This window comes from Pleurodeles waltl, chromosome 10 (genome assembly GCF_031143425.1).
Source record: "Pleurodeles waltl isolate 20211129_DDA chromosome 10, aPleWal1.hap1.20221129, whole genome shotgun sequence".
NCBI classification, from domain to species: domain Eukaryota; kingdom Metazoa; phylum Chordata; class Amphibia; order Caudata; family Salamandridae; genus Pleurodeles; species Pleurodeles waltl.
This window is the reverse complement of record NC_090449.1, coordinates 849,394,226-849,408,945: the sequence shown is the minus strand read 5'-3', so window position 1 is coordinate 849,408,945 and position 14,720 is coordinate 849,394,226. Positions and strand designations below refer to the sequence as shown.

At 42.4% G+C, this 14,720-nt stretch overlaps 1 protein-coding gene across 1 annotated transcript in view; it reads right to left on the bottom strand.

The window, feature by feature from the left end:
• The window catches only part of ST8SIA6 (ST8 alpha-N-acetyl-neuraminide alpha-2,8-sialyltransferase 6), a 299,018-nt gene that overhangs the window by 15,910 nt on the left and 268,388 nt on the right, over positions 1–14,720 (bottom strand). Inside the window, exon 6 of the mRNA XM_069211545.1 lies at positions 9,228–9,340. Within this exon, the coding sequence (XP_069067646.1) occupies positions 9,228–9,340 (113 nt within the window). The remainder of the gene's footprint in view (positions 1–9,227; positions 9,341–14,720) is intronic.

The following is a 14,720-nucleotide window of genomic DNA, read 5'->3' as shown; positions in this document are numbered from 1 at the left end:
CAGAAAGTAGTTTCACAATTTGTGGGCATTCATTCACACTGGTATTTTCTGCCTTTGAGCAGGTGAAGTACTTTTATAAAAGTACATGAGCCACATATTCAGATGGTATTGCATCTGGACTCCTGTTACTATCAGCATTTGGATTAGCGGGCCACTTCACATAAGAGCCTAAGTAGCATTTGTGCCACAATAGATGGTGAGTGTTTTTTGGACTATGCAGTTGTTGTACTTAATTTATATTGCTGAACATCTGTAACGCAGTAATACAGAGTTAACGGGCACTTCAGAGTTTGATGGATAAGATGGAAAATGAATGCGGAGGCAGATGGTTGGGATGAGAAAGTAGAGTTTAGGTATGGCTACATTCACATGATTTAAATAGGAGAGGTACTAGGGTATAGATAAATGGACATAGTAATAAGTAAGGGAAATGAACTAGTGCAGTGGTGGTAACCTGTAGTCCATGGAACCTGGGAGGTCCCCAAAGCATTCTCAGGGGGTCCACGACTGCTTAGAAAAGTTAAATATTAACAGATTAGTAATGTATACATAAATAAAGGAGCAAAATGCAAAAATAAAAAAATATAAATCATTCTGTAAATGTGAAGAAATTGTACATTGGGGGCTAAATATCAAGTTTGCACCCTCAGATTGATTCTTGCGAGCAGTATATGTGCATTAAATAAAAGTGTGGATGATGAGTGGCCTCCTTTGAATTTAGAAAAGCCCTAACGCTCCCATTAAAATTAAAATATTTCCTTTTTAAAATTTATTCCAGATTTTTTTTTATTTGGTGGTGCTTGTTCCTACATTTTTTTGTGTATTCTTTTGCGGGTTAAATGATCGAAAATGCCTGGGCTGTCGTTCCCTGCTCCCGGTAGGAGGGTCCCCGGTTTCCAATAATGATTCAGTGGGGGTCTCCAGGTTCTAGTAAGGATTAAATGGGGGTCCACTTAATCAGTCCAAAAAGAAGCTGTAGCCCACTGTACTAGTGTACTGGTATTGTTAGGGTGTAGGTGGTGTAAACGTACTCAAGCGTGAGAGGTGTGAGAGGTACTAATGTGTAGTTATGGTTAGAGACATCATAGTATATCCTAGGGACAATATACTAGGGTATGGGTATGGGTAGAGGTGCCACACCATAGGCAAGGGTGAAGGTAATATGGTATAGGCAGGGGTAGAAGTACGGGGGTATAGGAAGAGAATATTATGTTAATGGCAGAATTAGTGGTATAGAGATACTAGGAAATTGGCAGCGGGTAAGGAGACCGTGATATTGTAAGGGGTTGGAGACTAGGTTAAAGAGAAAACAACATTCAGAGAGAAGGGGAATTAATTATATGGGTGTAGGAGAAAGGATGAAGTGAGGTTGAGAAAAAGGTGGACGGAGTGTGTGTCACTCACCCCCACAAACAAGACAAGGTGAACATATAACCTCTTTTCCTGTTCTATTTTCAAGCTGCATACCACAAGTCCAAAATGTGCTCAGGTAATATTTTTTAATACTAAATGATTTTATACAGAAAATGCCCACTTAAAACACTATCAAAATCACTCTTCTGGCATAATTCTAAAAATGGGAGTGTCTGACATTTCTCCTGATTCCCTTTGTATTCAGAGAGTGGATATAACTTAAATCTAGTGTTGTAAGTATGTGCATCAAAAATGAATATTGAGGCATGGTCCCCATGAAGACGGAACTTCTACTCTACTTCCTTGATTGTAACAAAGTGCAGATCAAGATGTGCAGGTATTACTTTCACTAACTGGCAGTTGCAGTGGAATATCGAAATAGAATTGGTTAAAATGGACAATGTGTCTTGTACTCTACAGTGAAAGCCTGTTACCATACTATCACTTCAATCCCCATTCGAAGAGGGCCTATATAGCATCCCCTGCAATATGCATGATATTTGTTGTAATAAGGAAAGCTACAAAATGTAGTACACAAGAGGTGACTATAAGGAAATGTTGCTCTATGTTTGAACTAGTAAACACAGCGTTCCACATCCCTTAGCACTAACCTGGTGGTCCTTGTGTCAGAGAGTGTGAGGCACCATTTGTGCAATCAATGAAACTAAATATACAAGGGAAGTTGGCAATGGAATATAATTCCCTTTATCCTGTTGATTTTCTCCCTGTATGCCTGGGATGGGGATCAAGTGGTGTGTTTGGCAGCTGATTCATCACAGTACCTGTTATGCGCACAACAATTGGCTGCCCTGTTAGATGTTCATAGTGCCCCCACCACTAACTCCCTGGGAAAATCCAATGGTGAGGAAATTAAATGCAGCCAGTATTTTAACATGTGCTCTCCGTTGCAACAATGTCAAGGATCACAACATGTAAAAAGAGATATCTAGCAATGATTGCTTACCTGGACAAACCAAAGATGTTGATTCTCTGCCTGTAAATAATCTCTTTTATCCTTAAATAATTATTCTGCATATTCCGCAAGTTGAAGGCTAAGGCAATAAACACTTTCCACAGCATGGTGACATTGTTTTTCGGTCTGTGGCTTGCTTTCATATATGGATAGGCTGTGTATGATTGGTTGGTAAGCTGTAATGACTTTTAACTGTTGTTTGATGTGGTGGAGTCCTGACTGTTAACTCCATCCTTCTGCAGTAGGTAGCAGGTGCGATGAATTTGAATAAAGCATTATTGCAATAGATGTTCACCACTATTAGAAATTGGGTTTCTGGTAGTCAGTGTATGCACCCTGTAGAAGCAGGAACCACAAGCCTAGTCAGGGTAAGAAAGATACACACTACAAGATAACCTGTGCTCTGTGGTAGCTTTGCACAGGGCAGACAGGCTTATCTAAAGAGGCAATGTGTAAAGTATTTGTGCAACGCATCTCACAATAACACAATGAAAACACCACAAAAAGACTCCACACGAGGTGAGAAAAACAGAGAATAATTTCAGTGGTTGCTCGCGGGAGGGAAATGGGGTTGGGTGGCGCGTGGCAGGAGTGGAGAAGGAGCAACAACAATAAAAAAATATTATTAAAATTGGTGTTACTCCACTCCGCTCTTCTTCTGCAGGCACAGGCTCCCAGCCTGCCCTGCTTCCAATCCTAACACTGCTTTCATGCTGCTAGCATTAGGATTGGACAGAGTTCCCAGCCAGGGCGCTCAAAGGAAGAGTGAAAGTCTCTTCCTGCTGCCTCCAACCCAGCAATGCAGTGTCTGCATTGCTGGGTTGGAGAGAGCCCAGTGCTCGTGTGTGTTCGGCCAGCCCAAGAGGGCCGGCCAAACATACGTATACACTAAGGGGCTCTGTCTCGTCACAGCACCATGCCCCACCCCTTTTACTATAAAATGATAATAAATGTAGTTTATTATTATTTTTAGTAAATATTTTTCAGCTCCTGCTGCTGGTTGGGGGGGGGGGTGACAATCCTCCGCCATAGCCGAGGAAACATCCCTGAATAATAAAATAAATAAATCAAAATTACAAAAATCCAATGAGGAGAAGTCGAGTCATGATTTTTTAAATAATAAAAAGATTTCCTGTTCTTAAAAGCAATGAGCACTAATGGAGGTTATCTAGTCCTGCTGGACTAGGGCAAAGTCAACAGTTCAGGCCAAGCACAATGGAGCACTTGTTGGGGACAAGAGCCATGCTGGCCCGGTGAACACCGAACCTAGATCCTGGCTTGCAACAGTGAGATGTGGGATGCAGACAAGCGATGCATCAAAATATGCATTGATTTCAACCCCGCAGTTAAGGTGATGTGTCGATTTGGTTCATACAGTGGTGGCGATGCATCAGTGCCGAAGATGAAGTGCCAAGATGCTTTGGTTCTGAAGTGTGGTACGCCGGGTTTATTCACGTAGGAGAGGGGATGCATTGATCTCTCCAAGCTGCTGTGATGGTGATGTGCGGCTCTGAGTATCGGGCTCTCAAGGTGATGCATTGGTTATGGGATTGATGTGCCGGCTCTATTCCCCCAACAGGGCTGATATGCTGGGTCTCTTCCACTTTTTTCTGGCATGCTTCATCATCGACTATTCCAGCCCACTGGGTTAAGATGGTACTAACCAGGTGGTCTCAACTGTAGTACCTAGCTACGTTCTCCCTAGGGAGTACGGTTGAGACCGTGGGGTTAGTACCATCCTAAACCAGTGGTTTGGACTAACTGATGATGAAACATGCTACAAAAAAAGGGGTGAGGCTTTTCCATCCATAAAGGGGAGACTGCCTAGGCAAGGGTACCAGGTGGAAAACAGACACGAGAATGAAGATAAGAGTGGATAAAAGAAAATTCCAGCCCCATTTTTGTGATATTTTCTAATGGATTAGAAGTGAATGGGGAGGGAGAGATCTCATACCTCTCTTTAGTGGTATTCCTTGTTCTGCTCCAAGAAGATTGGAGATGCGTCAATCTTTCTGGTGCAAGTATTTGGGCCCACTTCCAGTGAACCAGGCATAGGAGCAGGGATAGAGATTTGAGATCCCATGAGTCTCAACCAACAGGAGGCAAGCCAACAATCCTTTGGAGATCACCTGGGGTACAAGGTAGAGTCCAGTTATCCCTCAGCAGGGTCAAAGAGCAGCGGGTAGTATGAAAAGTAGTCCTTCTAGGTCAGCTGTTTAGCAGAGAGTCAAGCACAGTAGTTCTTCTGACAGAGTCCAGTTGTAGGTCCAGAAGTGTCTGATTTGGTGGGGTCAGAGACTCAATACTTATACCCAGTTGTGCCTTTGAAGTGGGGGTGACTTCAAAGAAGGGTCTTTTAAATGCACAGAAGCCCTTTCTTCCCAGCCCTGGCTCCAGATTATCAGTAGGGGGTAGTCAGCCCTTTGTGTGGGGACAGACAATGTCTATTCAGGTTTTGCCATAAGCCCCTTACTCCCTTCCTGCTTAGGAAGAGCTATCAGAATGCAGATGGGTGCTCAGACACACCTAACCTTCCTGTGCTTGTGGCTGTCTAAAGGGGATGCTTGCACAAAGTATAGATGCCACCCACCCCAGACGTATATTGGAGACAAGCTAGAGGCACACAGAACTGTAAAAGTAGAGAAATGACAATTTTCTAAAACTGACATTTTTAAAATAGTAATGTTAAATCTGACTTTACCTGTAAACAGGATTTATCATTACCATTCCAATTATATAAAACAAGATATAGTTACTCCTTCTCAATTAGGAATTACAGCTGAAAAGTGTAATAAGGAATTTTCAATGTTAACCTATGAGAGGGGTGGGCCTCATTGTAGGGAAAAATGAATATAGGTGTTTTTCACTACCAGGACATGAAAAGCATAACTATATGTCCTTCCTTTTAAATACATAGCACCTTGTCATGTGGGCTACCTATGGCATACTTTAGGGGTGACATGTGTAATAAAAGGGGAGTTTAAGGTTTGGCAAAGGGTTTTAAATGTCAAGTCAAAGTTGCAGTAAAACTGCACACACAGGCTTTGCAGTGGCAGACCTGAGACATATTTAAAGGGTTACTTCTGTGGGTGGCATTAGTAGTGCTGCAGGCCCACTAGCAGCATTAAATTTATAGGCCCTCTGTATAAGGTACACCACTGTACAAGGGACCTACAGGTAAATTAAATATGCCAATCGTGTATACACGAATGTAACCGTGTTTAGTGGAGAAAGACATGCACTTTAGCACTGGTCAGCAGTGTTAAAGTTCTCAGAGTCCTAAGGCCAAAAGAAAGATTCATCACAAAGATGAGGAAAGTATGTAAAAAAGTTGGGGGAGCCCACATTAAGGCTAGAAGGTCTAACATCCACTACTTGTAGATAAAAGTAATGTTATGTTTATTTTTTGGGGGAGAAAAAGTTATCATTGAAAAGTCTATACATTTTTACCATAAAAGATGTCCTCTTATTTTTCAATGTTTCCCTTTGTGGTGTTAGAGTTATTTCATGTTACCTCTGATTTCTATGAGAGGATATTGCAAGACCAGTATTTGTTCAAGTGTACTGTGTACTTCCTCCGAGGCTTGATTGGGGTAGATTCTAGCCTATTTTTCAGTAGTACTACTGAAGGACTTATAAGTGCAACTTTGGTAAAAAGAATTTACCTCACTACTTTGCAGTTGTGTTTTGAGTATTTGCATGTTCCTCCCAAAATCTCTACTTAACTTTCCTCTAACTCCAACCATTTAATAGTAGATATTTCAAAATGTCATATGACTTTCCCTTGGCCCTCCCACATTTTCTCCAAAAATACCTCAGGATGCTGAATTATTTGCTCTCATGACAGAGAACTCCACTCATGCGATATAGTGCAGGCATAGGAGGGGCTCCCTGGACAGATTTTTGTGATTAGTATTTAAGAGTATGTAAAGTATTACTGGTGCAGTACTATTTTAAATGCTTTTGTGACTAGGCCTCTTTAAGTGTATTTTATGACTGCTGGTAGACCTGTCAGCCTTACAATGGTTTTCTCCAAAACCTTTTGTCGGCTTAGCCTCACTTTTGCTGATCTGCTTTTGTTGGCCTTCGGACTCTTGGGACTTTACCAAGTGCTAAAGTGCATGCACCCGTTCCCCAAAAATATGGTAACACTAGTGTATTTCCAATTGGCATATTTAATTTACATATATGTCCTTAGTAAAGCGCACTATATGTAACCAGGTCCAATAAATTAAATGCTACTAGTGGGACTGCATTAGTGATTGTGCCGCCCACTTAAATAGCCCTCTAAACATGTCTAAGGCCTTCCACTGCAGAGCTTGTGTGTGCAGCATGACTGCCATGTTGACATGGCATTTAAAACCACTTGCCAAGCCTTAAGCTCCCCTTGTATTATATATGTCACCCCTAGGGTAGGCACTAGGTAGCCCACAGGGCAGGGTACTTCATAATCAAATGGCAGGACATATGGATTTATGTTTTCCATGCCCTGGTAGTGAAACCCCCCAAATTTGTTTTTCACTACTCTGAGTCCTACCCCTTTCATAGGTTAACATTGGAGATTCCTTTTACATTTAATAAAGTATAATTCCTGATTGAGAAGGAGCAGACCTATCATGTTTAGTACATATGGAATTGTAATGATAAATCTTCTTTAAAAGCAAAGTCACATTTACTATTACAATTTAGAAAATGCCACTATTAGAAAGTTGGTGTTTTCCTGGTCTTCAACCTGTGTGCCTGCAGTGTATCTCCAATTTACTTCTGGGCTATGGTGACAGCTGGTTCCCTGTATTCTCTCTAGACAGTCTCATAACAAATGAAACATAGGTGTGACTGAGTACTCTTCTCGAAGGACTGCTTTTCTGCTGTGCTGAGCTGCCTGCTCCCTGCTGCCCTTTCCGTCTAGGTGAGAAGGACTGGGCCTTAACCACTTGAACCCAGAGTAACTTCAGGGACTTGTCTGATTGCCTCCTGTTCTGAAGTCTCAAGGGCAAGAAAGATTTCTAGAACCCTACAACAGCACCTGGACTCTGCCATCTGCGAGTCCTCCCTTGCCAAGTGGTACCAATCCGGTACTGGGCCCGTAGAAGTGAGCTGTCCTGTGCTGAACCAGCAAAATCCACGCATCACTGCTGTTGCGCTTGTCAGAACTGACACATCTCTTTCAGCGACAACGCATCCAGACTTGAGGACTTTGCATCGCCTGCTGCAAGGCTCAATTATAACGCATCGCCATAATCGCAAAGGGCTCGCCGATGACACATCTCTGACTGCAAATCAAAAATTACACATCACCGACATCCAAAGTGATTAATGCCAACGCATCGCCTCCTCTGCTCCTTGCATCAGGTCTTTGGTGTTGATGCATCTTCCATCCAAAGGAACTTTTTAAGCGGGACAAGGATGGTCCCTGCCACAGACCCACTCTCCATCATGGCTGTCTTGATTTTTCAGATTTGAACCGGTCTAGCATGACCAGATAGCCCCACTTGGCACTTTAAGCTTTTAACCACTATGGTTTCATTTCTTCTTTAATTTATTGGTTATTGGTGGTTGTGTGTAATTTTGGTCTTGATTTGTTCAAAAAACTATGATCTATTTTTCTAATTTTGTGTGGAGCCTTTCTATGGTGGTTTCACTGTGTTACTGTTTAAAGTGTTGCACAAATACTTTACATATTGCCTCCTAAGTTAAGCCTGCCTGCTCTGTGCCAAGCTGCCATAGAATGAGCACAGCTTAATTTATGGTGTGTAACTGGCTTACCCTGACTAGGATTGTGGTCCCTACTTGGACAGGACGTGTATCTCTGCCAAATAGAGACCCAAGGGCTTATTTACAAGCTCATCTGCATTGCTGAAACATCACTTTCAGTGATGGCCCGGCGGCAAACACCACAGGGCCATATTTAGAAGGCAATGCAAAGCCACTCTGCATGGCTTTTCATACCTTGTAAATATGGACTGAGGCAATGCAGGTCAAGTCGCTGCATTGCTTAACCTTGTCATAGGGAGGTGAGCCATGGGTGTTAGGTGGTTGCTCCCACGTAACTCCTATGGCATTTGACACATTACCAGGTTTACGAGATTTGGTAATACTGGGAATGCGTCAAATCACTACGCCTCCCCAGGGGAGGTGTAAGGTAGGTGCAACTATGAGAAATACCTTTATTTCTCCTTGTTTTTCCTTTTTCTATGGCTGATGCATTCTGCAGCACACATAAAAAGAGGAAAACGCCTCTCGTGATTGTTTCTGTGAAAGAAGGTGTCCCTTCCTGCACAAAAATAATCATCCCTGCAACGCAAACACCTTTGCACCATAGTGCAAGGCTGCCTGCATTGGCGCATGGCAGTCCATTGTGTGCCAGCGCAGGAGAAAAAGACAGGAATGCGCCTTATCTTGTAGATATGGCACATTCTGGCCCTTTTCTTTTGACGCAGGGAAGCGCAGCAAAAAGGCCTGCAGCGATGCCCTGCGCCAAAAACGTGTAAATATGGCCCCAATTTCTAACAACTGCTATCCAAGCTATGTAAATTCTAAAAGTAGCTTTGCATTTGTTTTAAAAAAAAGATTATTTGTAAGCATGAGCCAATCTCCTACATGCAAATATTTTGTGATCCATTATCATCTGAAAAATTAGCAGGATTAAAATACCATGAGAGGAGAAGTTTGTTATTTTAGGTTTAGCTCTTAGACTAGGGTTTCTGAAGAGGGCCTGAAATGGAAGGTTACTAGCAGCGAGGAACACGAGGAAATGGTGAACTAGCTGAAACAGAATCAACCGTACCCGCATGCATGAGGGCACAGCTTTTAAGCTGCCATTAAATGATTTCTTGCTTACCTGAATACAAAATCAGACTTGTCAATTTCAGCTCCACAGCTGCTGTTTTGCAGAATCCCACCATTACCAACTACAGCACAGTGCTTGTAAGGACGCTCCATAAAAGGTTGTGACTAACGAAAAAGAAAAAAAGCAAAAGTCAGAAATGTTTATTCATGTTTGTGTGATGTATTTAATTTGTTTGTCCATTGTCCACAGAGGCCGATTCACAAACATTCTATAAAAAAATACGATGTGCTGCTTTCCTCCTACAATTGACATAGGTACATACATCTCAGACGATTCACAAAACGCCCAACAGTATACATTCAAATCATGGACTTTTCTTCCCCTTGATGGCTGAAGGTGGTATTGTGGTGGAGGTGGTGGAAGAAACACTGTCAAGTCTACAACACATTTTCAGTCTGTCAAGGTACTTGTACCTATCACTGGTGTTTTTCACCAAAATTATATTTGACATCATACACCGATTGACTCCTGATGACATCACGTTTCTCTGCTTGTCTCACTTTCATTCCCACAAACGTCTACCGTGTGCTCTAGGGGAAGGTCAAGGTGTGAAAACTACAGAAGAGAAGAAGGGCTCATAGGGCCAGATGTAGGAAAATCCAATTTTGCGACTTGCAAATTGCGAGTCTGACCGACTAGCAATTTGCAAGTCGCAAAATTGGATGCAGAATGGTGTCTCAGACACTTTCTGCGACTCGCTATGGGGTCGCAAAGACCCCCCTCATCAATATTCATGAGGTGGGTCGCATTTTGCGACTCCATAGCGAGTCCCTGCACTCACAGGGATGGTGGCCTGCTGTAGTCAGCAGACCTCCATGTCTGTGACTGCTTTATAAATAAAGCAGATTTTTTTAAAAATTTTGCAGCCCGTTTTCCTTAAAGGAAAACGAGTTGCAAAATGAAAAGTAAACCGAAACCATTTGGTTTCGTTTTTTTCAGAGTAGGCAGTGGTCCATAGAAAAAAATATTTTTTTCGACATTCACAAAGGGGAAGGGGTCCCATGGGGACCCCTTCCCTTTTGCGAATGAGTTACCACCAGTGTGACACTGGTGGTAACTGCGAGTTGGTTTGCGACCGCATTTGCGGTCACAAAGCAACACGGAATTGCGATGCGGTCGCAAATAGGAAGGGAACACCCCTTCCTATTTGCGAGTCGCATTCCCAAATTGCGACATGCAAACGGCTTACTACATCTGGCCCATAGTGCCCTTGCAGCTCTCTATTCCAGTGATTTATAATAAAATCTGAAACCAGGTATAGCAATTTCAATGCTAGAGGGCACCAAAGAGCCTCTAGGATTTTACAGTTCCTGCTCCTTTCACCCTTTCAATGACTAGGGATGTAATTATTGATGGTGCAACAAGTGCAGTGGCAATGGGTCACTATGCTTTACGGAGCCACTGAACACAGATTATGATTGTTTAAACTATGTATCTAAGGATCGTGGTGGGCATTTTGCTGGATTGCCTTGAAGTCTATCACACCCTGACAGTGCTTCTGTAATGGACGAACATTGTGCCTGTCAATGTAACCTTATAAAAGTAAACACGATCAGCTGATTCTGCTGCCATTCTCCTAATATAGTCCTCAGTTTTCTGGTACCTCATGGTGGTGCTTGGTTGCAGCAACCCTTACAGTTTACAATGAGGTTGAATGAATTTAAAACCAGTTCGTATCATAGTTTACTGCAGTACTTAGTTGTGTTCCAGTTTGAAGGTGCTGGGCAGCCAGCATCCCTGCCAAAAGTAGAAATTAAATTGCACCATCCGTTCCACAGAGCTATATTATATTCCTTTGTGTTTCCTCAATGTTCAAAGTTCTCAAGTGCTTCATACTGAATTGGATTTCAGAAATGTATCATTTTGTAGTCTTCTCTACTTTATCTACTTCTAGAAAGTATCAGTGCCTATATGTTTTGACCCTGCATTCAAGACCAGGTCTTTCTGAGCAGAGGGACCTCTGATTGTCCTCAGAGATGACTGTGGAGCATTTTCCTTTACATGCATAAGTAAGGCTTAATAGCATCATCTATGTATCGGAGTAGCAGATATGAGCTAAACCTCAATTTGTGGGACATTATCCCCAGACTCCAAATCTTGTTCATTCAGAACATTGCTAAATATACAAAAAATGCATCATCATCCACCACTGCACAACGTCTTTTTCTACCCTAAAATGAAGTATTTTCTGGTCCACTGTTAGCAGCTCACTTTAACCATATTCCTTTCACGCAATCTGCAGATCATATGTACTCATTCCAATAAGCACAAGAGCACCTGCATCATTTATCAGTGATGTTAATGTGGACATTGAAGTGAGCCTGGATGTCTAACAGTGTATTAACTTCAACACATCAGTTATCCATTCTGTTGAGTAGTGTCTTGATCAAGCTTTTGATATCTGTATCAAACAATGATATTTATCTATGAGTGCCTTTGTTATAAAGCTAAAGTTCTTTTGGAAACTAGGAACCAGTTTTCCATGAGACATATATGATCCCTTGAGAATAAATTCGATTTGAAATGTTAGTATTATTGGGAGCTGGTATTACATTAACAATACATTAATAGGGACCCTACCCAAGCCTGGAGTTTATGCGCATTTAGTCGCACCTTTATTTTTGTTGTTTTTTGTTCATAACACTTTTTACAACATACACCTGCTATCATCAGCTTCAAAATAAACTCTGGCAACAAAAACATACAAACAACAAAGTCACAAATAAGCAAATCAAATGTTTCTTGGAAATACATGCCTGTAACATACATGTGAAAGACAGGAACAGGGAAGAAGTCAGGAAAGAAAAGTTAAACAAAACGTGGGAGAAAGTGCTTATAAAATAAGAAAAATAAGAGGAATCTCATAATGATGCGTAGAAACCTCCCCCAGAGAGTCCAACATTTAGCTCCTATCACTAGCCACATTGTTTCCCTGAGTCTGTAACAGATGCTGGGATTGTGCTAGGGAATATCCAAGGCAGAACATCGAAGGGTCACCATATCGAGACACAGGGCCTCATTATGAACATTGCGGGCCAGACCGCCATGCTGGCACGGAAATTACAGCCACCGGCATGGTGGGCTGGACCGCCATATAAACAATAAGGGAAGACCGCCACAGGGGGCCCTCCGCCACCGCCAGGCTTCCGCCGACAGGCAACCAGACGATGGTGGATTTCTCTACCCGGAGGGCGTCGCTGCTTGCTCCTCCAGCCTTTCCCTGGAGGTTTTCCCCACCAGGGAAAGGCTGGTGGAAGGGGTGCTCTAGGGCCCACCTGGGGGTCCCTGCACTGCCCATGAACTTGGCATGGGCAGTGCAGGGGCCCCGTGCGAAACCCCGGTGCTCAGGTCAATGCCCGATTTACAGGCAGTGATCTGCGCGACGGGTGCTGCTGCACCCGCCACACTGCGGCATTGACGACGGCTCCATGTGGAGCCGTCGGCAATGTCCTGGCCCAGTGGAATGTTTTTTATGCGGCCGGCGGGGTCTCAAGGGGGCTGGTGGTCTATGTTTAGACCGCCAGCATGAACAAGGCGGGGAATCCGGCGGTGTTCATAATGACCCCCAGAATGTCTAGGGACACAATATGGAGTAGCTAAGTGCACAGAAGGCGGTATGGCTGTCCCTTGAAAGTTTCTATATTATCAAGGTACGTATATCTGGAGTTAAGCATAGAACATCTATACAAACTTATCTTTTGATATTTTGTTCCTCCATATTCTGATCATGATATTGTGACCCTTCAATACTCTTTCTTCAGTATTCCTGACACACACCAGAAGCTGGATAAACTATCGCTTCAAGGTTTGTAAGCACTGCATATCATCATTTCAAACGCTTTTCTGAGTGTGAAGCTGTGTCTGAGTAGTTTAATCTCAAAGAGAAGTCAGCAATTTAAATACCAAAGAATGGAAGGGAGATGTAGGTCTTAGAAATTGTAATGGAAAGAGGTAGTATACCTTTTCATTTGTTCGGTGTGCTGTCTTCTGAAAGCTCATCAGTCAGTTTGGCAAATGTATCTTCAACGTTTCTGTAATTAATTTACGCTGGAAGTCTACACAGTTTAATTACTAAAGATTCAGTGTAGCATAAGAAGAAGGAGGCCTAATTGAGGTGGATCCTTCCACAGAAAATAGTTTTGTTTTTCCCCTTAGAGACAACTTTAGTTTCAAGGAAGAGAAAACAACCATCTAACCATCTGACTCTTGTGAAATATCTGATTTATTAAAGAAGTATTGCGTTACATCTACCACCCTAGAGAAAAGATTAGCTCTTCAGTAAAATTAATTGTTTGCCACAGATGTTGACAACTCCATTAGATTTATTTTCACTGAGTTTTACATTCTTATCTGTTTTTATGTATGTTTTGTACCAACCTTCAGTTCTCTGACTGTAGCTTTGCTAGAATTTATGAGAAAATTGTCTAGAAAGGAAACAACAGTGCTAATATTTGTTCAATGTCACAGAGAAGCTCCAGGAAAGGGGGTAGCATCAGGAGGGTTGTTAGGGCTGTTACACTGCCCTAATAAATGTGTTTTGTGATAAATAGTCAGGTACAGGTGCTTTCAGTCAGGTATGATGTGGTGTCAGTCAGATTCCACCAGGAATTTTACACACACAGTCAAAAATGCACACACACACTTTCTACCTCTCCCTTGTTGGAAAGACTTCAAAAATGTTGATTATTTCACAAAATATTGTGCTTTCTCTCACTTAGTATCCCTGCGAGTTGGCATTCCTCTCCCTTTGTGCTGCCCCTTAAGCCCCTCTTGTGCACCCTGCTTGTCATATAACGTATTTTAACACTATGTACCAGCGTGATTGTCAGGAAATCTGAAGCTCAGACCCCCCAGTCTTACTGGCCAAGCTACGCCCCCTGGTTCCAGGGCTAGTCAGTTGGAGCCCACAGCTTACTAACATTTTATACATTCATTTATTTATTGGCATTTGAATGGTGCACATTTCATAGATGACCTAATAAGATGATTAGCAAATAAACCTTCAGCTCAAACTAACCAGGGGTAGTTTCAAAAATTAGATTTTAATTTGTGAAATGGAAACAGGTGCATGTCAAACAGAGAATATTTGGCCACCGTAAGTACGTATTTTGAAGGGAGGAAAAATATTCAAATTCTTTTTGATGGCTGGAGAGGTCTTTTTGGGCATATCTTTAGCAACACAAATGAGGAACTGAAATTGACACCACTATTTGGCAGGACGCTGGTGGTGGTTCTTTGTCCTTACTTTCATATGATTTTATTTACAGGAGTTGTGTTCCATGTCACAGTTATGTTGAGTTTCTGAATGATGGTAGCTGTAAGGAAACTGGGCTACTAGTTGTACAGGAAGTGCAGCCTGCACAAGTTATATGTCCACAATTACCCCCTCACTTAGATTCAAGCACCCCATTCTAGCACTTTACTCTCTCAAGGCAGCGAAAAATAGCAGTCCAATGCCTACTCAGGGGAGGTGGTAGGGACTAG